The 24,150-nt window shown below is 47.9% G+C and overlaps 1 protein-coding gene and 1 pseudogene across 2 annotated transcripts; both read right to left on the reverse strand.

Annotated features, from left to right (window-relative positions):
* Positions 1 to 13,175: 13,175 nt before the first annotated feature.
* DNPEP (aspartyl aminopeptidase) lies at positions 13,176 to 23,669 on the reverse strand. Its single transcript, XM_079783189.1, has 15 exons — positions 23,550 to 23,669; positions 22,895 to 22,988; positions 22,721 to 22,809; positions 22,495 to 22,608; positions 22,124 to 22,249; positions 21,784 to 21,914; positions 21,426 to 21,501; positions 21,202 to 21,309; positions 20,405 to 20,482; positions 19,467 to 19,550; positions 18,283 to 18,443; positions 17,885 to 17,924; positions 17,686 to 17,787; positions 13,665 to 13,832; positions 13,176 to 13,310 (listed from the first exon to the last, which is right to left on the reverse strand). The coding sequence occupies exons 1-15, from the start codon at positions 23,562 to 23,564 to the stop codon at positions 13,260 to 13,262; spliced, it is 1,437 nt and encodes a 478-aa protein (XP_079639315.1). The 5' UTR covers positions 23,565 to 23,669; the 3' UTR covers positions 13,176 to 13,259.
* Positions 13,840 to 17,679, reverse strand: LOC307106610 (TIP41-like protein; annotated as a pseudogene). The gene has a single exon. The product of its transcript is annotated as a TIP41-like protein (transcript).
* Positions 23,670 to 24,150: the final 481 nt, after the last annotated feature.

Below are 24,150 nucleotides of genomic sequence, written 5' to 3' on the forward strand. Positions count from 1 at the left end.
CCTTGGTTGCGGGCACATCCCCAGTAGGGGGCGTGCAGGAGGCAGCTTATCTATGTTTCTCTCTGGTTGATGTTTCTACCTCTCTATCCCTCTCCCTTCTTCTCTGTAAAAAATGAATAAAATATATTAAAAAATATATATATTTTATTGATTTTTTACAGAGAGGAAGGGAGAGGGACAGAGGTCAGAAACATCGACGAGAGAGAAACATCAATCAGCTGCCTCCTGCACACCCCCCAATGGGGATGTGCCCGCAACCAAGGTACATGCCCCTGACCGGAATCGAACCTGGAACCCTTGAGTCTGCAGGCCAACGCTCTATCCACTGAGCCAAACCGGTTTCGGCTTAAGTCCATTTTTTAAAAATATTTTTTTTATTGATTTCAGAGAGGAAGGGAGAGGGAGAGAGAGATAGAAACATCAATGATGAGAGAGATTCATTGATCAGTTGCCTCCTTCATGCCCCCTACTGGAGATCAAGCCTGCAACCTGAGCATGTGCCCCGACCAGGAATCAAACCTGAGACCCTTCAATCCAGAGGCTGATGCTCTATCCACTGAACCAAACTGGTTAGGGCTAAGTCCATTTTTTTTTTAAATCCAGAATCTCTGCCTTTTAATTGGGTTGCTTAGTTATTTATATTTAGTGTAACATTGATATGTTTGAGGTTATTTATGCCATCTTATTTGTTTTCTATTTGTCTTATTTGTTTTCCTTTGGCATAACCAGTAATCTTTAGTATTCAATTTTATTTTATTGACTTATTTATATCCCTTTATATTATTATTTTTAAAATGCTTTTATTGATTTTTAGACAGAGAGGAAGGGAGAGGGTTAGATAGAAACATCCATGAGAGACTCTGCTATTAAACTCATTGAATGAATTTTTTTATTTCAGATGTTATTTTTTTCATTTACAGAATTTGAGGTTTATTCTTTTTTATGGGTTTCATTTCTCTGCTGAGGTTCCCCATTGTTTATGTTTTCTTGTAAATTATTTAACATATTTATAATAGCTGTTTATAATTCCATTTCTGCTAACATCTGGCTCACCCCCAGGCTTGCTTCTATTAAGACTTCCTCTTGATTATAGTTTACATTTTCCTGCTTCTTTACCAACTAATTTTTTCTTACACACTGGATGTATTTGGTTGAGACATGGTAGCGACTTTGAATTATCTTACTTTAAAGGGTGTTGACTTCGTTCCAGCAGACAATTCAATTTTGGGCAAAAAACTTGAAACCTGGTTAGGACAAGAGTATTTCAGTCCTGTCTTAATCCTAGGGACTTAATCCTTAGTCCTGGGACTTTGGATTTACAGTACACATACAGTGTGGTCCTTGTAGGGTTTCAATAAAAATCCCAAGGTGTATACCAAGTCCCTCTAATTTTATAGGTCCTGAACCCCAAACGGTCCCTCTAACACTGTGGAGGCTTCCAAAATTTCTGTTCAGACATTTTACTTTTTCACTAGGTTCCTTGGAATCTCTCTCTGCAAATGTGTCATTTAGAAGGTAGCTAAGACTTTGAGCGAACTTTGCACATGGATTTGGTTTCCCCTCTCTGTAGCTCACTCATTTCCCAGATTCCTCCTTCAATTTCCAGTTGCTCTAGAAAACCAGCCAGCCTCTGCTTCCTCGGTCAGTCACACTGCCACTCTCTGCATGAGCCATATTTCCCCCTGTGCTGCAGGGAATGGTAGGTGAAGTGTCCTCAGGGGAAAGCTTGTTAAATGTGGAACACATAAAATCCTTTTTTCAAGGATTATATTCCACCTAGTTTTTCTTGCTTTTGGCTGGTCTCCATGCTTCCATACAGTTATTTTTATATTTTGTCTTGTTAGTGGGAGGGTCTGACACAAGTGATTTTGTCACACCAGGAACTGGAGGTTTATCTGGTTATCATTGATTTGTGTTATACATAATATTTTTAAATTATTGCCTAAATAATATGAGGCCTAGGAGCAAATGAGTGTGAACATTCTTTGAGAAGTATAATACTATAGGACACAGGGACATATGCTCTTTGGGTAGGTTGAGCATAGGTGGGAGTGCTTCTCTCTCCACTTTAAGATGTCAAACTACCAGGGAAATAGCTATGAAAATGATAAGTTACATGTGCATTGATATTGTGCTTCTTTTTGGTATTTATTGGAGGGGCCCTAATTCTGAGAGCAAGACTCTCAGAAGACCAAGCAGATCCTCAGGCCTTTTGAACTCGAGGTTCAAAGGAAGTTCCTTTCCCAAGGGGAAAAATGACCATCATAAAGTGTGGAGGATGGAGGGGTGGGAGTGGTTGAGGAAAGATTGCAACTCATTTGTGGTCCTATTCTGCCTTGCATTCACATTATGAACGATGTCTGGAAGGAGAAAGGGTTCAGAAACCAGGCCTTCATCCTCCACCAAGGATCTATTCTACATCCCACCCAACATCCCCTCTGTTCTGGTCCTATGTAGCTTACTTCAGAGGTTCTGGCTGGAACCCACCTGCCCTGACATCAAACAAGACCACCAAAAGCATTTCAACAAAAAACACTTTAAAAATTCAGAGGTAGGTTGTCGTAGACTATCTCCTCTGACTGGCAATGCAGGGGGTGGGGGATGGGAATGCCTCACAGTTTTGCTCAGTGAAGGAAAGAGTTCAAGGCAGCTCTAAAATGGGAGGAAACGTGGGATTTGTAATCTGTGTGCTTCTGTGCTGGAGGACTCCCCCTCTACAACATAAACCTCCCCTCCCCCAATAAATGACATGCTCTAATAGCAGTCCTGATTTGGGCAAGTCCTGAGGCAGAGGGACTCAGCAACTGCCTGACAGCTGGCCTCCCCTTGGCTCCACGTCTGATCTCCTTTCCTTTAGGTTTAGTCAAGGACCTTGACCTGGAGAAGAATAGGGTTCCATACTTTAGCACCATGGTAACCAGTTCTTTCTGAGTGCATCAGTCACTTAGTGATGATGATGTCACCCCAGCGACCAATCCAGACAGATGAAGCACAGTTGCCATGGTGACAGGAGTCAGAAGCTGTTTCCTTGGAGAGCATGAGAGTCTGAATTCCCCCTGAAGTTCAGGCTGCCTCTGGGTAGAGTGCATGGCCAGCTGGAGATGCTCAGCTCTACTGAGAAAGCCCAATCCAAGCCACCCAGTGTCCCTGGTTCCTAACAGGTCGATCTGTTCCACTCTTGCCCTCTACCAATACATTCTCCAACAGTGCTAGCCAAAGAGCATATGTCACGATGTCCTGTAGTAGTATACTTCTCAAAGAATGTGCACACTCATTTGCTCCTAGGCCTCATATTATTTAGGCAATAATTTAAAAATATTGCCCTAACCGGTTTGGCTCAGTGGATAGCGCGTCAGCCTGCAGACTCAAGGGTCCCAGGTTCGATTCCGGTCAAGGGCATGTACCTTGGTTGCGGGCACATCCTCAGTAGGGGGTGTGCAGGATTGATGTTTCTCTCTCATCGATGTTTCTAACTCTCCCTTCCTCTTTGTAAAAAATCAATAAAGCCCTAGCTGGTTTGGCTCAGTGGATGGAGCATCGGCCTGTGGACTGCAGGGTCCCAGGTTCGATTCTGGTCAAGGGCACATGCCTGGGTTTCCGGCTTGATCCCCAATTAGGGGACATGCAGGAGGCAGCCAATCAGTGATTCTCTCTCATCATTGATGTTTCTATTTCTCTTTCCCTCTCCCTTCCTCTCTGAAATCAATAAAGATATATTTTTAAAAAATCAATAAAATATATTTTTAAAATAAATAAGTAAATAGTAAAAATATTATGTATAACACAAATCAATGGTAAACAGATAAACCTCCAGTTCCTGGTGTGACAAAATCACTTGTGTCAGACCCTCCCACTAACAAGACAAAATATAAAAATAACTGTATGGAAGCATGGAGACCAGCCAAAAGCAAGAAAAACTAGGTGGAATATAATCCTTGAAAAAAGGATGTTATGTGTTCCACATTTAACAAGCTTTTCCCCTGAGGACACTTCACCTACCATTCCCTGCAGCACAGGGGGAAATATGGCTCATGCAGAGAGTGGCAGTGTGACTGACCGAGGAAGCAGAGGCTGGCTGGTTTTCTAGAGCAGCTGGAAATTGAAGGAGGAATCTGGGAAATGAGTGAGCTACAGAGAGGGGAAACCAAATCCATGTGCAAAGTTCGCTCAAAGTCTTAGCTACCTTCTACATGACACATTTGCAGAGAGAGATTTCAAGGAACCTAGTGAAAAAGTAAAATGTCTGAACAGAAAATTTGGAAGCTTCCACGGTGTTAGAGGGACCGTTTGGGGTTCAGGACCTATAAAATTAGAGGGACTTGGTAAACACCTTGGGATTTTTATTGAAACCCTACAAGGACCACACCATATGTGTACTGTAAATCCAAAGTCCCAGGACTAAGGATTAAGTCCCTAGGATTAAGACAGGACTGAAATACTCTTGTCCTAACCAGGTTTCAAGTTTTTTGCCCAAAATTGAATTGTCTGCTGGAACGAAGTCATCACCCTTTAAATAAGGTGACCAGATTTTAACATTGGTAAAGCGGGCACCATTGACCGGGCGGGGGGAGGGGGGGTGTCTTTTTTTAAAAATATATTTTATTGATATTTTACAGAGAGGAAGGGAGAGGGATAGAGAGTTAGAAACATCGATGAGAGAGAAACATCAATCAGCTGCCTCTTGCACACCCCCTACTGGGGATGTGCCTGCAACCAAGGTACATGCCCTTGACCAGAATGGAACCTGGGACCTTTCAGTCCGCAGACTGATGCTCTATCCACTGAGCCAAACCGGTTAGGGCTGGTTGCAGAATTCTTTGTGTGGTTTCTTGGGGTCAGGGCCGACATGACTGCTCTGTAGGGGACCCCAATGCTCAGAGGACACAGTGAACATCAAAAAGCAGAGTAAGGTCCCAGGCCTGCCTGACCTGGGTTTCTGGAGGGATTTCCTTCTACAAATGGAAGCAAAGCCAAGACACATTTGAAAGCTGTGGGTGGGGATGGCTGTCATTCCAGCTGTGAGTTCACCTTGCCTTTCACCTGCTTTAGAAATGATCTGTGGGAGGGAGGGATCTGAAACCAGGGGCTGTGCTCTCGGAACACCACACCCCAACCTTCCTGTCCCACCTGAGCCATGTCCAAACCCCATCCATCTTATCTCCAGAAAAGTCTAGAAAAAGCTTAATTGAGAATTGGCTTTAATAATCCAGATTTGGGTCAGCCTGAAATTGCCCTTCTTGAGAAGATGAGGGAAAGTGTGGGGAATTGGACGTTCCTCTCCCCCCTCCTCCCCCTCCTCCCTCCCCCCCTCCCCCCCAGTCCTTAATCAGCTACAAGGTTGTGAGTCAAAGTAGGAAATGGCTCAAGGACATCCTAAAATGGGGAGAAACAAGGGATTTTCAATGAATGCACAGAGGCAGGGATTGGCACTCTCTTCCCCACCCCTCCCCCACAAAATTAAAAAAAATGTTTCAATAGCAGTCTTGATCTAAATAAGCCTTGAGACGAGTGATTCAGGCACTTGTAAAAGTCTGAAGTAGATTTCTGTAGGCGCTTCCCTGATCCCCACCTCTAATCCTGTCTCCTTCCTGGGATTTTCCATTAGACAGGCCCCCTCGGTCTCCTGAGCCTGAAGAAGAATGGCAGTTCCTTGTTTACGTATTAGATAGAACCATGGCAACCAGTTCCTGTCCTGAGGTCAGTCACAGGACCGACATGTGATCTGGCAGCCAATCCAAGCGAAGGAGGCCCAGCTACCATGGTGACAGGGGTGGAGACTAATTTCTTGGAAAGGGGTGAGGGCCTAAAGCACCTTTCAGATGCAGCCTGCCTTTGGATGGAGCCCAGCTAGGAGCTTCCCAGTGATGCTGCCATGATCTTAGTCCAAGGTATCACCAGACCCCAGCTGGACAATTCAGTAGCCCCAAACAGGCCTACCTCCCTCTCCCTCTCCCTTCCTCTCTGAAATCAATAAAAATATTTGAGGGAGGGAGAGAGAGAGAGAGAGAGAGAGAGAGAGAGAGAGAGAGAGAGAGAGAGAGAGAGAGCCCAAATAAAGGATTTCAAACTTGCTGAAAGAATCTCACCTTAGGGGACAATAGTTAAAGTTTCTCTTCATGCTTGCCCCTAGAAGACAAAGATGGGAGATAGCAAATAGCGAACATACTTCCTAATACCTTCCTTTGCAGATATCACTCATGGAGCATGAGATTGTTTCTGGCTAAAATCAGACAGGTGTTCTCTTCATTCAATTCACTGGACTTCCATAGCTCCTACCTGTACCCCTAACACTCATGCTCTTCCCAGTTGCTCTGTCTTCCAGACCACAGGCCTCACACACCTCAGCCCAGTGGTTTTGGTGGTGAAGGCTGCTTGCCCATCCCTCATGCAGGTCTCTGGGGAATAGAATCTGGGTATCTTCTGGTCTTCACATGTTGAGTGATATCATCCTTCTAGAACAGTCCTGCAGGGTAAAAGGATGGAGAGTTGACACACCCCAAAAACCAGAAGTTGCTTTCCCCAAAGTGCACAGGGACCTCAGGACACTGGAGGGATCAGAGACTGGCTAGGGTACAGAAGTTTGCATCCTGCCCACCTCAGCATTTGAATCCCTGCTCTTATTAGCTCTGTGACCCTGGGAAACGTAATTAAATTTGCCAAGCTTCAGTTTCTCATCCATGAAATGAATAACCTCAGAGGATTGGTGAGAGAGTTAAAGGAGATAATGCATATAACTTTCTTAGCACAGTGCTTGGCATATAGTAAGTGATCAAATGGGAATTTAATAATAATGCTGTTGTTTCTTCAGTGAGGTTGAGGATGGAAAGAGTGCTTTAAAACATAAGGTATTACTCGCACATCAGACACTATTAGTAACAGTAGTAGCAATTTGAACTCAAAACTTCTGAACCCTGCAACCATGAAACTGATTTTAGAAAGGGTCAGACACATTTTTCTGAGGAACCCACCTCCCACTCTCCACCCCCATCTTTCATGTCATCCATTGCCATACACTGAGCCTCCCACTGCCCAATTCAGAATCTGGCATATGTGGGGATGAGGAGGGGTTCTGACTGGGGACCCCATTATTCCTGGCTCTGGAGCACTCAGATAGCACCAGTGGGTTGGACGAGTCCCAAAAAAATAATTTTATGGGTGGGGGTCACCACAACATGAGGAACTGTATTAAAGGGGAACTGTATTAGAAAGGTTGAGAATCACTGCTCTAAGGGCACGAGAATGGCATCAGCAGGGACCTTGGACAAAAGCCTTCAAATGGTCTCAGTTGCGTCCTCTAGATCTCACTCTCCCTTGGCATAGACTTTCTAGTAAGAGTAGAGACTTCTGGCAAAGAGGCAGCCTATGGACAGACAGGAGAGCAGAGTCTCAGATGGCTACAAAAATTGAATGGACAGATAGGTGGACAGGCTAGAGATGGGGAAGGAGTTCAGCTGCTTCCTGGGAGGAGAGCTGGAAGGAGTTCTAGAATCCTTGGAAGGATGAAGCATGGAACTGGGCGCCAGACAGTAAGGGCTGGGAGAGTCCAGGCTCTTTTCCTGGAAGCCTACACAATACAGGAAATGATCTTGCTACTACTATACAGACCCTCCTCAATCTAGGTAGATGGGTTAGGGTGGGAGAGAATCCAGGTTTGTTTGTGTTTGTTTTTTCCTATCTTGAATCTTTCTTCTCCAGTTCACAAGCAGACCCTAACAATGGTGCAAAAAGGTGGCAACCCCAATACAAAGACAAATAACCCAGTTTTAAAAGGGAAAGGATCTGAATAGACATTTCTCCAAAGGAGATATTCAGATGGCCAATAAGCACATGATAAGATGCTAAATTCTATAGCCATCAGGGAAAAACAAATCAAAGTCAGGGTGAGATACCACTTCTCACCCACTAGGATGGCTAGAATAAAAAAGACATGGTAACAAGTGCTGGTGAGAATGTAGAAAAACTCGAACCCTTGTAAACCGTTGGTGGCAGCTGCTATGGAGAACAGTTTGGTAGTTCATCAAAAGGTTAAATAGCCTTAGCTGGTTTTGCTCAGTGGATAGAGCATCGGCCTGTGGACTGAAGGGTCCCAGGTTCGAATCCAGTCAAGGGCACATACCTCAGTTACAGGCCCCTCCCCAGCCTGGGCCCTGGTCAGGGCACACGCAGGAGGCAACCAATCAATGTGTTTTTTTTCCTTCTCTCTTCCACTCTCTCTAAAAATCAGTGGGAAAATATCCTTGGATGAGGATTAAAAAAAAAAAGGTTAAACATAGAGTTACCACATGACCCAGCACTTCCACTCCTAGGTATTCACACAAAAGAAATGAAAACATGTCCACACCAAACTTCTATACAAATGTTCACAGCAGCATTATTCATTACAGCTAAAAAAGTAGAAACAAACCAAATGTTCATCAACTGATGAATGAATAAATGTGATATATCTATACAATAGAATACTATCTATATAATAAAAACCCAGTGGTCATAACTCCATAATGACCAAAGACTGGTCACCAGGAGGTGCCTTGACGCTGCATCCCATGACGCGCCGGGTTTGGGTCTCGTGTGATTTCTCACGCTGGGCCCCTAGTCCTATCTAATAAAAGAGCAATATGCAAATTGACCGTACCTCCACTATACCCACCAGCCACACCCACCAGCCAATCAGGAGCGAGTATGCAAATTAACCCAACCAAGATGGCTGCGGCCACGGAAAGAGCAGGAGGCTTGGGTTTCCCCGCCAATGGACGAAGCCAAGCTTTCTGTCTGCCCTGGCCTGCCTTGGCCTCCACTCAAGGCTACAAAGTTTCAATTATAGAAGATAAATAAACCCAACAAAAATGGTGGCAGCCACGGAGCTGGAGAGAGCAGGAGGCTTGAGTTGCCCCTAGCGATGGAGGAAGTCAAGCTTCTGCAGCCCTGGCCTGCCTTGGCCTCCACTCAAGGCTACAAAGTTTCAATCATAGAAGATAAGTAAATCCTAACAAAAATGGCTACGGCCACGGAGCGAGCAGGAGGCTTGGCTCTGCTCAAGGCTACAAAGTTTCAATTATAGAAGATAAAGTCCAGATACCAGGGCCTCCACTTGGGTCACCGGGGGGCATGGCCGGTCTGAAAACCACCACAGGCCCCTCACCCAGGCCACCCCATGACCCAAGGGAACCCCCCTTGATCCGGTACACCCTTCAGGGCAAACCAGCCGGCCCCCACCCATGCACCAGGCCTCTATCCTATCTAATCGAAGAATAATATGCAAATTGACCATCACTCCAACACACAAGATGGCTGCCCCCATGTGGTCAAAGATGACTGCTCCCATGTGGACACAAGATGGCCACCACAAGATGGCCAGCAGGGGAGGGCAGTTGGGAGGAACCAGGTCTGCAAGGGAGGGCAGTTGGGGGCGATCAAGCCTGCAGGGGAGGGCAGTTAGGGGTGACCAGGCCGGCAGAAGAGGTAAGTTGGGGGCAACCGGGCCTGCAGGGGAGAGCAGTTACGGGGGACCAGGCCTGCAGGGGAGGGCAGTTAGGGACAAACAGGCTGGCAGGGGAATGGTTAGGGGTGTTCAGGCTGGCAGGCAGAAGCGGTTAGGGGCAATCAGGAAGGCAGGCAGGCGAGCAGTTGGGAACCAGCAGTCCCAGATTGTGAGAGGGATGTCCGACTGCCCGTTTAGGCACGATCCTACCTGGATCAGGCCTAAATGGGCAGTCAGACATCCCACAAGGGGTCCCAGATTGGAGAGGGTGCAGGCTGGGCTGAGGGACACCCCTCCCCATGCACGAATTTCATGCACCGGGCCTCTAGTTCATTAATAAAAAGAAATGTAGTACTGATACATGCTCCAAAATGGAAGAACCTTGAAAACATTAAGCTAAGCGAGAAGCTAGTCACAAAAGATATACACTAAGTGGCCCAATTATTATGATCTCTGAACACATAATAATCTGGCCACTCAGTGTATATCCTATATAATAAAAGGCTAATATGCAAATTGTCCCCTGGACCAGGAGTTCGACCAGCAGGCAGGCCGGCCAACTGCCCATGTCTCCTCCCCCTGGCCAGGCTGGCCGGACCCCACCCATGCATGAATTCATGCACCGGGCCTCTAACACACACACACACACACACACACACACACACACACACACACACACGAGTGGCCAGATTATTATGCGTTCAGAGATCATAATAATCTGGCCACTCAGTGTATATGTATTGTAAGATTTCATTTATATGAAATGTCCAGGATAGGCAGGGTGTGATGCTGAAGGGTATGGGTTTCTCTGGGGTATGATAAAATCGATTGTGGCGATGGTTACCCAACTCCATAAATATGCTAAAAACCATTAAATGGGCAATTATATCTCAATACAGTTATTTAAAAATCACAAGTAAATGTAGTTTAACAAAATGGAAGCATTATAGCTTAACACAGCTTTCCCCAAACCAGTGATTTAGGAACCACCAACATGGTTTTTGGCTTATGTTTGTGTCATTGCACTAGGGTTGGCTTACTTTTGAAAGCTGATTCATGTTGTCTTTAATTCAAGAAATATTATTTTAAAAGGAAGCTTTTCCACTGTAAATGGAAAAATCATTATCTCTTTAACTATTATAGATAACAGTAATCATAAAAAATAAAGAAGAAAATTTTAAAGTGAGAGAGAGAGAAAGCCCCCCTCCCCCTCAGCACCCTACCGTGAGAGAAGGGGCTTTGGCAGGGGGAGCTGGGCTTTGAGGCAGTGATCCCTTTTACCTGTCAGGTAAAAGGAGGGACCTTGACAGTTAAAAGACTGTATGTACATGCAGGTATATGTGTGGGGTAGTGTGTGCATGTGTATGTATATATGTTTGTGTTTGTGTGCATATATAAATTTGTGGTATATATGAATACCTGTATATATGAATATGTGTGCATGAGCATGTACATGTGTATGTGTGTGTGCGCATAAATGTGTTGGCACATACATGCATGCTTAGAAATGTCACCTGCTATGTGCTGTGGAGGAAGCCAGAACGTGTAGATTCATGGTTCTCTCTGCATTTGGCTCTCCTTTTTTTCTTTTTTTGGTTGCATTTGGCTCTCCTTTGTCAAGGCTTCCTTATTGGTTAATTTTTGTTTTAATATTTCAGTCTTCCTTGAGCTGTGCACTAAGCAAAGGGCTTACTCTAGTCCCTAGAAGCTGAGTTCAGTGGAGAGCAGCGCCCTCTGGGGGAAACAGAGAGATGAGCCGGGGAAGGGGATTTTCTTGGAGAGCCCAATTGAAACTCTCATCTAGTCTCCATCCAGGGCCAATCCGGGAGCTTCTGGGTTTATTAGGTAAGAAGGGGGCATTTCTTTACTTCTAACAATCCAATCATTTTAGAAGCAACTCCTCTTTCAATTTAGAATGCTTCACTTTTGTGTTTGGAAGCCTTTATGCTTTTTTCTTTTTCCCTTAAAAAAAGTATTTTTACCTTATGATTGTGAAAAGTAATGCAGATAAACAAGTGGATAAAAGATAAAGGTTCAGCTCAACGGATTATTAGTGTGAACAACCATGTGATACTCTGCAGGCAACAGAGCACTGCCAGTACCCCAAACACCCCCTTGTCCCTTCCAGATGACAACCCTCCCTCTCCTCTTCCTCCCAAAGTTAATCACTCTCCTCACTTTGTGGGCATAACGTCCTTCTTTATCTTTGTTGTTGTACAACGTAAGTACACATTTGTAAAGACTAGTGTTTAGAAATGTAATTATACAGTGTGCTAGCTTCCTAGGGCCGCCACAACAAACTACCACAGACTTGATGGCTTAAGACAACAGAAACTTATTCTCTCAGTTCTGGGGGCCAGAAGTCTGAAATCAAGGTGTTGGCAGAGCCATGCTCCTGCCAAAGGTTCTCTGGAGGGTCCTTCTTTGCCTCTTCCAGCTCCTGGGCATCCTGGCATTCCTTGGCCTGTGGCAGCATCACTCCAATTACTGCCTCCATCTTCACATGGCCTTCTTTGTGTCTCTAAATCTCCCTTTCCTTTCACTTATAAAGACAACAATCATTGGATTTAGGCCCACCCTAAATCCAGCCTGATTTAATCTCAAGATACTTAACTAACTATGTCTGAAAGACTCTATTTCCAAATTAGGACATTCTAAAGTCCTAGGTAGACATGAATTTTTGGGAGACACATTCCATTTACTCAGTAGAATATGTATTATTTTGTGTTTGACTTCTTTTGTTCAATATTACATTTTAAAGATTCATCCATATTGCTGAATGTAGTTATATCCTACTCGTCTTCATTGCTGTATAGTTTTCTATTGTGTAATAACATTCCATTACAGTTCAGAGTAGGATGTACTTTGAAGCTAACAAATCTTTAGGTTCAAGGGTTCTCATCTTCAGACCTCTTCCAAGGCTCTGGTAGAAGCCCTAGCAATGTGTTCACACGATCAATTATTTTTTGCGTGGTTTGCAAAAGTAATTTGTTATATCTTCTCATTTTAGTAGTACCTTTTTCTCATCTAATTGCCCTGGATAGAAACTCCAGTATAATGTTAACTAAAAGTGGCAAGAGCAGCCCTAGCCGCTTTGGCTCAGTAGAGCGAGCGTCGGCCTGCAGACTGCAAGGTCCTGGGTTCGATTCCGGTCTAGGGCACATGCCCGGGTTGCGGGCTTGATCCCCTGTAGGGGGTGTGCAGGAGGCAGTGGATCAATGATTTTCTCTCATCATTGATGTTTCTATCTTTCTCTCTCCCTCTCTGAAATCAATAAAAATATGTATTTAAAAAAAAGTGAAATAAAAGTGGTGACAGCAGACATCCTTGTCTCATTTCTGATCTCAGGGGGAATGCTTTCAGTGTTTTCCCCTTTTTTAAGTGGGGGGCTGGCTAATGCTCAACACTGAGACCTAAGGGCTAAGCTGGGCTTCAGGACTATTCTGGGAATGGAAGTAGGGAAGAGCATTGAGGGAGGATTGAAGATGGGAGAGATGACCTTTCCACTGTGGGCCCACCCGCCTTCCACACACTTCAGGCATGAGCTTCAGGAAGAAAAGAGATTGGAAATCAGCTCCCAGGAGTTGTGGTCTCCTCTACTTGCACCCCAACCTCCCCTGTTCTGGTCCCAGAGGTTTAAGCCAGACCAAACTCCACCCCTCCAATCACCAAATAAACACAACAGCAGGAGTTTAAGTGAAAAATCCACTTTAATATTCTAGCTTCAACTCAGCTGAGAACTTCCCTTCTCCAAGTACAAGAGAAGTCTTTCCAAGAGGCCTCAATCCACTAACAGGTTACGGCTCAGAGAAGGGTACAGCTCAAAAAAGCCCTAAAATGGGAGGCAACATGGGATTTGCAATCAGTGGAGACCAGACGGGGGTGCCCCACCTCACCTCCCACCAATGTGGGCCCCAGCGAGAAGCATAGTTGTTTCGCCCACTTACAAGTGCTGCAGTCTTGTCCCTGATCCCTTCTCTGTCCCCTCATTATCCCCTGGGGGCTTATCAAGGCCCAAGTCTTGAGAATAATAGGGACCCTTCTTTTTCTACATGGTAGTACCAAGACAACCAGCCCCATCACCTAGGCCAGCCACTTAGTGATGGTGATGCTGCCCCAGCAACCAATCCAGGCACTAGAGGGGGAAGGAGCCCAGCCCGATGGTGATGGGTAGGGTGGGAGTCACCTTGAATAGGGTGATGGTCTGGAGCACTCCTGTGGTGCAGGCTGTCTCCCGGATCGAGTGCATGGCCAGTTGAGGGCTGCCTAAATCCAGTACACGCAGCCCCAGCCGAGAAGCCAAGATAGGTCCAATGGTGGTCCCACAGGGAGAGTCATTCCGGACCATGAGATCCTGGGGAGAGGTAAAGAGGTTTTTGAGTAACATGTAGTCTGTGCTCATTAAGGCCAACGAGGAAGTCACCTGACAACTTCAGGGCTGAAAGGGGCCTGGCAGATGGTTTACTTCTACCCCCTCGGAGAGTGGATGTGACCAGCTAAAATCACAAAACCAACATTAGATGGCAGGCAGGGGAATTAAAGAAAAAAAGTATCCTTTATGCCACTCTCTCGCTTAACACATACTCACCCCCATATAACACACAAAGAAAAACCACTCCGTAATTTTGCTATTGACATTTTTAAACTATTTTCTTTATACTCAGGTAAAAAACTATGTAAGAAAATCATGTAGATATCAAGACTTCAGTATAAGGGAAAACAGAATTATAAAATCAATAAATTAAGTAATAACTATTCTTATTTTTTAAGAATTACAGTATTAACTCATGACTTTCAAAATACATATATTATGAATTTTGACACTTCTAGCTATGCCCTCCCAATAACAATGAACAATCTTGATGCCAGACCATGATCTCCGATATCATTATCTATTAAAAGCTACCAAGTCTGGGGAGAGAAATGAACAAGATGAGCCTGTAGTTTCTTGTAGTGCCAAAAAGCAAGAAAACTTTAGCCATGTCAAAATACGCAGGCATTACACTGGATGGATATTAGGTAGTGTGATTCCTCCAACTTTGTTTTCTCAGGACTGCTGTGGCTCTTCAGTGTCTTTCGTGGTTCTAACTCTGTGAAATATGCCATTGGTGACTCCAGGAAACATAAATCTGATTATGAATTCCAAGACAGACAGTACAAACAGCAGTTGGGTGGAACTGACCTGCAACAATCTTTTTTTTTCCCTTTGAGGTTACAGAAAATAGACAAGGCAATTAATTCTCAAAATAAGAATACCCGTCTCCATCAGGTTCCACGGTGAGTATATGGTACATCACATTCTATTCCACGGGTGCATTTTCTTTTGTCTCTATGGGGTTATGATCAATTCTTTCTGGAAATCGTAGCTTCTCACAAACTCCTCCCTGATAGGTAAATACTTGGACATTTCACTAGGTTCCATGAAGAGGAAAGGCGAAACATGCATTAAATTAGCAATTTTGCTCTCTTGCGACATTATGTACTTGTAAGATGTTTTGTTAGCCTCGTGGTAGTCTCATGTCATTCATTCTGATAAGCACTCCATCAATTATCAAGAAAAATTACAATAGCAAAGAAAAAGCTGGAAGGCATTACTCTAATTTTCATACTTAGGCTTGAAATTCCATGATCATGAAGCTCATCCTCAAACAGAACTTCTTCAAACCAATCTGTTTTCTGGCTTTCCATTTCTCTGTATCTATAAGATCTGTTATAGGCACAACCTTTAACTTGAGTGACTCTCCAAGAAATGTTCCTTATAATCTGCTGTAAAGGTCCAATTTGTATGGTTTAATAACCTCTGTGGAGGGTTCACCCTCCGTCCTGCTTCCCTGCCACGCTTCCACACAGGCTACTTTAGGCATTTGTAGCACTGAACTCAATCCCAAAGCCATGCTGGATTCTTAAAACATTGTCTCCAAACATCATTCTGGGGAGTGGTGGCCTATGCAATTCGTCAGCTAACTTCTCCACGGCCACTGACTTCATGATGTGGGTCTTGGTTGCCATCAGCTTCCAGGGCCTGGAGAAATCCTCCTAGTGGCTGTGCTGGAAGCTGGGGATCATCAGGGCCGAGGTGGGGCCCACATGGACCTCATGGAACAGGCTGGAGTGGCGGCAGTGGACAACGGTTCCTCCGCCTCAACCTTCAAATTATTACTGCTTATTGACAATGCACCTGGTCACCCAACAGCTCTAACGGAGACATACAGAGATTCATGTTTTCACGCCTGCTAACACAACATCCATTCTGGAGCCCGCGGATCGAGGAATAATTTTGACGTTCAAGTATTATTATTTAAGAAATGCATTTTATAAGGCTATAGTTGCCTTACAAAATGATTCCTCTCATGGATCTGGCAAAGCAATTGAAAACTAATAGGGTTCACCATTATAGAACATTCACAATTCATGGGGAAATGGTCATAATATCGACATTAACAGTTTGGGAGAAATTGATTCCAACCCTCATGGATGACTTTAAGGAGTTCAACTTCAGTGAAGGAAGTAACTACAGATGTGGTGGAAGTAACAAGAGAACTAGAATTAACAGTGGAGACTGCACATGTTACTGAATTGCTGTAATCTTATAAGATTTTAATGCAACTCTAAGGGTGAGCAAATAAAGTGGTTTCTTGAGATGAAATTTACTACTGGTGAAGATGCTGTGAAGATTGTTGAAATGACCACAAATGATTTAGAATAAAACATAAATCTGGTTGATAAAGCAGCTGCAGGTTTGAGAGGACTGACTACATTTTTGAAAGAAGTTATACTGTGGTTAAAATGCTATCAAACAGCATTGCATGCTACCGAGCAATCATTTGTGAAAGGATAAGTCAATTGCTGCAGTAAACTTCACCATTGTTTTATTTTAAGAAATTGCCAGTCACCACAACCTTCACCAAATCATCACCTGATTAGTCAGCAGTCATCAACATGGAGATAAGACACTCCACCAGAAAAAAGATTACAACTTGCTGAAGGTCCAGATGATAATTAACATTTTTTAGCAATAAAGTATTTTTTAATTTATTGACATTTTTTAGAGAAAGAGGAGGGGAGAGAGGAATGGAGGGGGGGAGAGAGAAACATCACTTTGTTGTTTCACTTATTTATGCATTCATTGGTTGATTCTTATATGTGCCCTTATCAGAGATCAAACCCACAACCTTGGTGTACAGGGACAATGCTTTAACCAACTGAACTACCCAGTTATGGCCAGCAATAAAGTATTTTTTTAATGTATTTTTTATTGATTTGAGAGGAAAGGAGAGGGAGAGAGAGAAAGCCACACCACGCCACCAGGCAGTGAAGTATTTTTAAATTAAGGTGTATACATTATTATTATTATTTTAAATATATTTTTATTGGTTTCAGAGAGAAATGGAGAGAGACATAGAAACATCAATGATGAGAGAGAATAATTTATCAGCTGCCTCCTGCATGCCCCCTACTAGGAACCAAGCCTGGAACCCGGGCATGTGCCCTGACCTGTAATCTCCTGCTTCATAGGTTGGCGCTCAACCACTGAGCAACACCAGCCAGGCTATACATTACTTTTTAGCCATAATGCTAAAGTACACTTAATGGACTAAAATACAGTATAAACATAACTTTTATATGCACTGGGAAACCAAAAACTTCATGTGAATAGCTTTATTGTGATATTTACTTTATTGTGGAAGTCTAGAACCGAACCCACAGTATCTCCGAGGTATGCCTGTGTCTATACCTATACCTATGACTAGATGGTCCATTGCCAAAGCAAGAGTGAAATTGAATAGTTAAGAGTTCCAAGCTCCCCAGCCCTGAAGTTCCCCTATGGAAGCCCCCAGGGTGTGTAAGAGAGACACAGGGGAGGTGGGAGTGCTGGATGGGAAAAGGGCAGGACTAACTCACCATGTGCCATAAGCACACTGTACCTTTAATCCTCAGAGAAATCCAGCAGAATAGGCATCGTCATCAGCCCCATTTTACAGGTGTAGAAACTGAGACTCGGAGAAATTAGAAGACTAGTCCAAGGTCACAGGGCTAGTACCACGGCAGAATCAGCATGGATCCCAGCTCTGCCTATATCCAAATCCCCTGTTCTCCTCACTCTACTGGGACCTCTCCACTAAAGGTTGGCTACCATGCTCCCCACTCATTGAGGGCCCATCTGCTTGTGCCCCTCTGCTCCCTTCCGAGGCAGTGCCAGGTCTCACCTGCAGGGGCACCCCGACATTGTTGGCCACCCTGCGGATCAGGGCCTCTGAAACCGCATTCGAAGCATAGCGCTGCTTGTTGTTCACCTTGATCACAGGGCCCTGGGGAGAGGGAAACCAGGAATCAAAGGTGAGGCAGCCAGGAGGCCCAGAACCAGCCAAGCTGACAAGTTCTGAAAAACAACCAGGGGCACCTCACCTTGTGGAATAAGGGCCGGTGGTTCTCCTCATGCTTGTCCCTGTAAGAGGCAGTTTAAGGGCAAGAGATGGCAAACAGGAGCCGAACCTGTTAACACCCACCATTTCCACAGCAGACATCACTAATGGATCCCAGCATGCTTTCCCACCAGCCCGGCAGCACCCGAGTCATGCCAAACAGTGTTCTAGGCAGCCTCTAGCAATAGATGGAAATAAGTTCGCAGATAGAGCTCAGGCATTATGTGACTTTGACCAAGCTCGGCCTGGGAGCAGTCAGAGGAAGGTCCCACGGAACCTCCCAGTTGAATGAGTAAGGGGAAGGGGGAAGAAGCCAGGCCTCAGGGTTACCCCCAGCTGTCCAGCTGTGTGAAGACTGCATGCCTGGCATGGTACACTCACACGTAGTTGGGGTGCACAGCATGGGCCATGTCTGCGCTGATCATGTAGGACTTGGGTATGGCTTCCTCGAAGGCCGTCAGGTGCTGGGGCGAGGCCGAGATCCGCCGCAGCACCAGCTCCGTCAGCAGGGACTGTGCCCCTTGGGCACTTTCAGACCCCACCTGCCAACAGCAGAGACCTGGATCTGGGGGTCTGGGCTGAAGGGCCAGAGTCGGAGGCCAGGGAGAGGGGCCTAAAGCACACACTGGCCCAGGACCCCACTGAGTCACTGGGTGAGGAATGTGGAATGTTATCAGCAACTTCCCCAACCCTAGTGTCACCAAAACCTGATGGTGGCTGGGGTCAAACTAACCCTCAGTCATCTCTGGGCCAGAAACAGCACTTTCTAGTGCAGCGGTCGCCAACCTTTTGGACCTCACAGACCACCAGGGGCGACCGCTGTTCCAGTGGGCTCCCTGCACGGCCCCCTTCCTTCTCCCGACCCTGGTAACCAGGGTTCGGCACAGGTGCCCCACCACAAGGATGAATCTTCTTCTACGCATGTGACAGAGACCCTGTCCATGACATCTCCTATAACAGGACATCCAAGCTAAGCACATGACCTGCCAAGGTGAGGTGACATTCCTACTTTCCCCTGAAGCTACACATGGCCGTGCTCAGTTCTGTGGAATGTAGGCAGTGATAAATGGGGTCTTCGGGTCATGCCCTTTAAAGGATGGGCAGGCACTACCCCGATGCCCTTTTCTCCCTTCCTACTAACGCAGTACAGACGCGATGGCATGAGTTGGAACAGCCACCCTGGGTCCTGAGCTGGAAGCCCTGTGTTCAGGATGGCAGAGACCTGTCCCGAACTGCTAACTCTGACCTGTGCGGTTACATGAGAGAGAACCACTCCGCTGTTCAAGTCCTGTTACAGCATTTAAGACAGCAGCCAGCACCAGCAGGCACGAGGACCCACCATGTGCTGCCCTGGGGCTTTGAGGACGAAAGGGCACAGAGCAATTGGGAGGTCTGGTCACACTAGAGGCAGATAAAGGCTGAGCCGGAGGATAAAGGCTGAGCCGGAGGGGACCCAGTGCTAAGGGAGCACAGGCAGCGTCTCCCCTGCTGGCTCAGTGGGCGCCTGGCATGGGCTGGCCACGGAAGACTCCCCAGAGGGCCCCCCAGCCCAGCCCTCCGCATACCTCTTCATTGTCATAGAGGGCAATCATGCGCACATGGGGATCAGCAGCCAGGGAGGCAGGGGCCGCGCAGGAATCGATCAAGGCCTGGTTTGGGGGGAGGAGGGGATCAAAAGCATCATCCTCACCCCTCCTGCTTCTGTAACTCGGCCCACCAACACCTCGGAGGTGCCACCCTATGGGGTTCTTCTCCCACACCTTCCCATGCAAAAGACAGGCAGATGTGTAGGATAGACGGAAGGGCTGAGAATCTCATAAAGTCAAAAGAACCACACAGATCATGCAAACTACTCGGCCTCAGCAAAAAGATTGAGGTCCAAGGGAGTGACTGTGGTTCCATCAGGGTGACATGACTGGCTGGCTGGTGGCAGAAGTGAATGTGTGTCCCAGGTCTAGCTCTGGCCTCCATTACAGCCCCAAGTCTGTCTCTAAGAACAGGATGGGAGGGAAGAAGAGGTGTAAAAAGGGCAGAGGGAGGGGCAAGGGTAAGAGGAGAAATGGTGGGAAGACCAGGGTGGCTAGGAGGAAGAGATCCCCAGGCACAGAGAGAAGGCTGGGTGGGCTTAAGCCTGGGGTAGGGGGATGGAGAGGAGCAGAGAGAGGTGGGTGATACTGCCTGATGGGCTAAGGCCTTTCCCTGGAAGCAGAGTTAACTTAACAAAGAGGCAGCAGGAGCAGGGTTGGGACAAGACATCATGGTGCCCCAAACGACCTCTCAGCCTTCCCCACTGCAGCCCCAGCCTCCAGATCAGCGCAAGGATGGAGCCAAGAGGCTGCAGCATTTAGACCCCTCCCCATGGTCCACCACACAGCAGACTGGGAGGGGTGCGGGGGGGGGGGGGGCTACAGTTATCTCACCACTGCTGGGGCTTCAGACGGCTCCCACCCCATTATTCCACCTCTCCTGGGGCTGTGTGCCCCGTGGGGGTGCCCCAGCTCACCTGCAGGGCACAGAAGCAGCTGTGCAGATTGTCCAGTCGAGGGGCAAAGATGAACTCCTCATAAGCACCACCCAGCACCTAGGACGACGGGACAGTCAGCCTGACCTTTAAACCCTCATCCCAACTCACCTGCTTTTCCCTGCTCTCAAGGGCCTGAGCTTGAGCTACCTCTTTGGTTCCTTGCGTAACCTCTCCCTGACCTCTGGCTTAGGACTGATACTGCTGTGCAGGGCTGAGTGCAGAATGGGGCTGGGCTGGAGCAGAGGGCGGGGAGGTTGCAGGCCTATAGTTCCTGACAAGTTCCTATGGGACAGGAAAAGGGAGAATCTGAATGGTCACAAGAAAAGCTAAGGAAATAAAGAAAGGAAGAGACCAGCCAACACACAGAAATTCAGTGCACGTTCAAACAGGATCGAACACCCAAAGCCTTAGCAATGTCCTATGGTCGGCAACTGGGAGGGTGTGAGGGCAGACTCCAGAAAAAGGGTGGGTACATCGAGGCCTCTTGCCCTCAGAGGCTCAGAGCCAGTGTGGGTCACAGAGGACAGGGCCACCTGTGGTAGAAACTCCTAGGGAATCTTGGAAAAACAGATTCCCACACCTCACACCAGAAAGTCCGGGAAGTAGGTCTAGTGTGGGAAACTACCATTTTTTGACACAGGTAGGTGGTATCTCTGGGAAGAACAGAAATGAGAGTAACTGGGGGACTGGCAGCGTTGGTGAGTGCTTCGGGGGCACACTGGGACAGGCTGGGATCCCCGACATTCCCCGCCATGAGATCTGCAGCCGCTCCTCACCGCAGGCTGGGTGTCTGCAAGGCAGAGCTCCATCTCCAAGATGTCCTCGGGGCTCAGCCCCAGATGGCCACAGAGAAGGGACATGAGGACCGAGTGGTGCCGGTCATCCTGCAGGGCAGAAGGATGCTAGGAGGAGGGTCTGCTCTTCCCTCCTCTCCCATTCCCAGGGGATCGGTCCCTTCCCCACCTGCTCACCCCTCCCGGTGAGCAGGGGACTGTCTTACTGCAGCATTGAGAGGCCCTGGCTCAGCAGTCCCCTTCTCCAGCTCCTCCTGGACTGCTGTGGCAAGGATGGGGACTCTGGGGAGACACATGAGGAGGGGCTAGAGGGCACAGCAGGGCGGGCATACCTCAGCTCAGGCATCTCCTGATGGGGTGCCCTTGCCCTTTAATTTCTATTCCACTCCCCCCCCCCCCAATGGCAGAGTAGTGAGGGCCCTTGGACATCACCTGGGTCCCAAGAGTAGAACCTGAGGGTGGCTACCATTAGGTGGTACTCTCCCAGGTCCCACTGGGGCTCCTTCCATCACCAGGTGCCACACCCCATCCCTCCCGGTCACCACAGCCCTTGCCCAGTCTCACAAGTGTGTCTCCGTGTTGGGCCCAAAGTTCTCATTGACATTTCGCTGCAGATGGATGGCCAGGTGTGGGATGCGAAGAATGGGCCGGTCCACGTGCACCAGCCGCTGCTCCAGCCGGTCTGAGGTAGGGCACTGTGGCCAATCAGGTCTGGTCAGCCCAGGCTGCCTCCCAACCACAGCTGGTTAAAGCCCCCACTTCACACAAACTAACCAAGGTGGTCCTCTGACCTGGACCATCCCAACCCCCTTCCCCAGGGGGGCTGTGCACATGTTCCCTGAAGGAAGGTGACAATCTTCAGGCAGTTGAAGCTGAGAACCTCCCAGGTTCCATCCGTTACTACCTTGATAATGACGCGCCCAGCCAAGGTCAGGTCACGGTCAAACCAGGTGCTCCAGATGCCACCACCATAAGTCTCCACACCAACCTGATGGAAGCCCACCTGGCTGCGGCGAGATCGCCGTTTCACCTGAGGGTGAAGATGGGGAATGTGATGTCCGAGAAGGCTGCTTGGCATGATTTGGAGATGAGAAAGACTGTTCACAGGCTAAGTAGCAGAATGAATACTCAGTAACAGAATGAATACTTTTACAGAAGTGCCCAAAGTGTGGAAGAGGCCCTGCTCCAGGGAATAGTGCCCCGAATATGTACCTCCTGGCTCTGTTCTGCCCTGTTCCCGGCCCCGCCCATCTCAGCACAGCCCCAGTTGCTCACCCGAAGGCAGGGGCTGTCCGTGTGGGCACCAATGAGGCTGAAACCATTGCCAGGAACATACTGGCCTCCCACAGCAAAGGCGATGATGGTGGAGGAGTTCCTGGTCAGGAAGTACTGGGGGCGGGGGAGGGGAGGTTTTGAATTGGATTAGCCAGCCTGCCGGCATATAGGACTTTGAGCCCCAGCCTTAAGGACCTGCCTTTTGCCCCTGCCCCATCCCTGGTACCTTGCTCTCGGGCTTGAGATCCCAGCTCTCCGTCTCCTTGAGTTCATGGAAGCCAGCCTGGAGGAGACGGCTGCGACACTCGGCCACAACTGTGGGGAAAGACCTTGCTCACAGCGAGGGAAGCCGGTAGGAGCACACCAGCTCCCACTCTCCTCCGCTGCCCTGGGCACTTACCGTGGAAAGGAGAGGGACTCCGGTTCACGAACTTGATGAGTTCCCGGGCCGCAGCCTGCACCGCCTCTTTGCTGGCCCTGCCGTTCATGGCCACCTACGGGAGGGGGCGCTCAGAGGCTCCAGGGACTTCCACCCCAACCACGAAAGGGACCGCTCCAAGGCTCAGAATGCTGCCTCCCCTAGTTCCACGGAGAGACGCACGCCTGACCGAACCTCAATCTGCAGAAAGCTCCGGCGCTCGAGCCAAAGTATCACAAACCCCAGCAGGGATCCCCGCCCAGCTCGTCCAAGACGCCGCGCCCCGAAGCCTTAGCCCGGCCCCTAAGTCCCGCCCCACGTGCCCGCCCAGCTGAGAAATCCCGGTCGGGTCTCTAACTCCAAGCCCGCCAGCACCAAGTGCGTGATCCCCTTCCGAAATTACAGCCCTGTTCTCCAGGGAATACTCCAACTCCCCTCCACCCTCTCCTCCCGCCCCCCAGTCTCTCGCAGGCCACCCTTTTACAACCTCAGGACGGTCAGGTCACGCGGGGCCGGGCTTTCGGTTTCGCTCAGGGATGGGCGCAGCCCCAACCCTGCGTGCTGGGGAGCTGGGGCCCGAGCCGGCCGGGCTGGGTCTGAGACCGAATTTCGAGCAGGGCGGGCGGTGGCCACCTACCTGCATGGGCCCCATTCGTGGGCTCGACTTTACTCGCTAGGCGCTTGCACTTGGCCAGCCCCCGCTCTCGCCGCGCCAGGCCCGGCTTCGCTGTCCGCCTGTCCCCGCCCGCCCTGCCCGCACCCTCCGCGGCGATGGCGGGTGCCCTCTGCCGCACCGGAGGTGGTAGGACAGCCGCCAAACACCGTCCCCACCCCTCCTGGAGGTCAGAAAGTCAGAAAAAACTTGTCCCCCGCCAGCTCATCTGGTCTGACGGATACTGTACAAAGTGCCCTCTCTTTCATAGGCACCCTGTGATGGTAAAAGCAACACGACTAAATGGTCATGGAGCCTCACCATGAGCTTTGGCTTTATGATAAAGCTTGAGGTGTCATCTCATCTAATCTTCACAACTGCCCTATCGACTTTGTACTTTTACTGTCATCATTTATACATGAACAAACCTACACACAGAGACCAGTAACCTGTCCAAGGTAGTAAATGGCAGAGGTGGAGTTTGGACTCAGTTAATTAATTACGGGGTCCTGGAACAACCCACTCTCAGGTCTTTTCTGGGCCTTTCTTTTTCTTGGTAAGTGTTATGTTACTTGGGAGGCCCCTG

This window comes from Cnephaeus nilssonii (genome assembly GCF_951640355.1).
Source record: "Cnephaeus nilssonii genome assembly, chromosome: 10".
NCBI classification, from domain to species: domain Eukaryota; kingdom Metazoa; phylum Chordata; class Mammalia; order Chiroptera; family Vespertilionidae; genus Cnephaeus; species Cnephaeus nilssonii.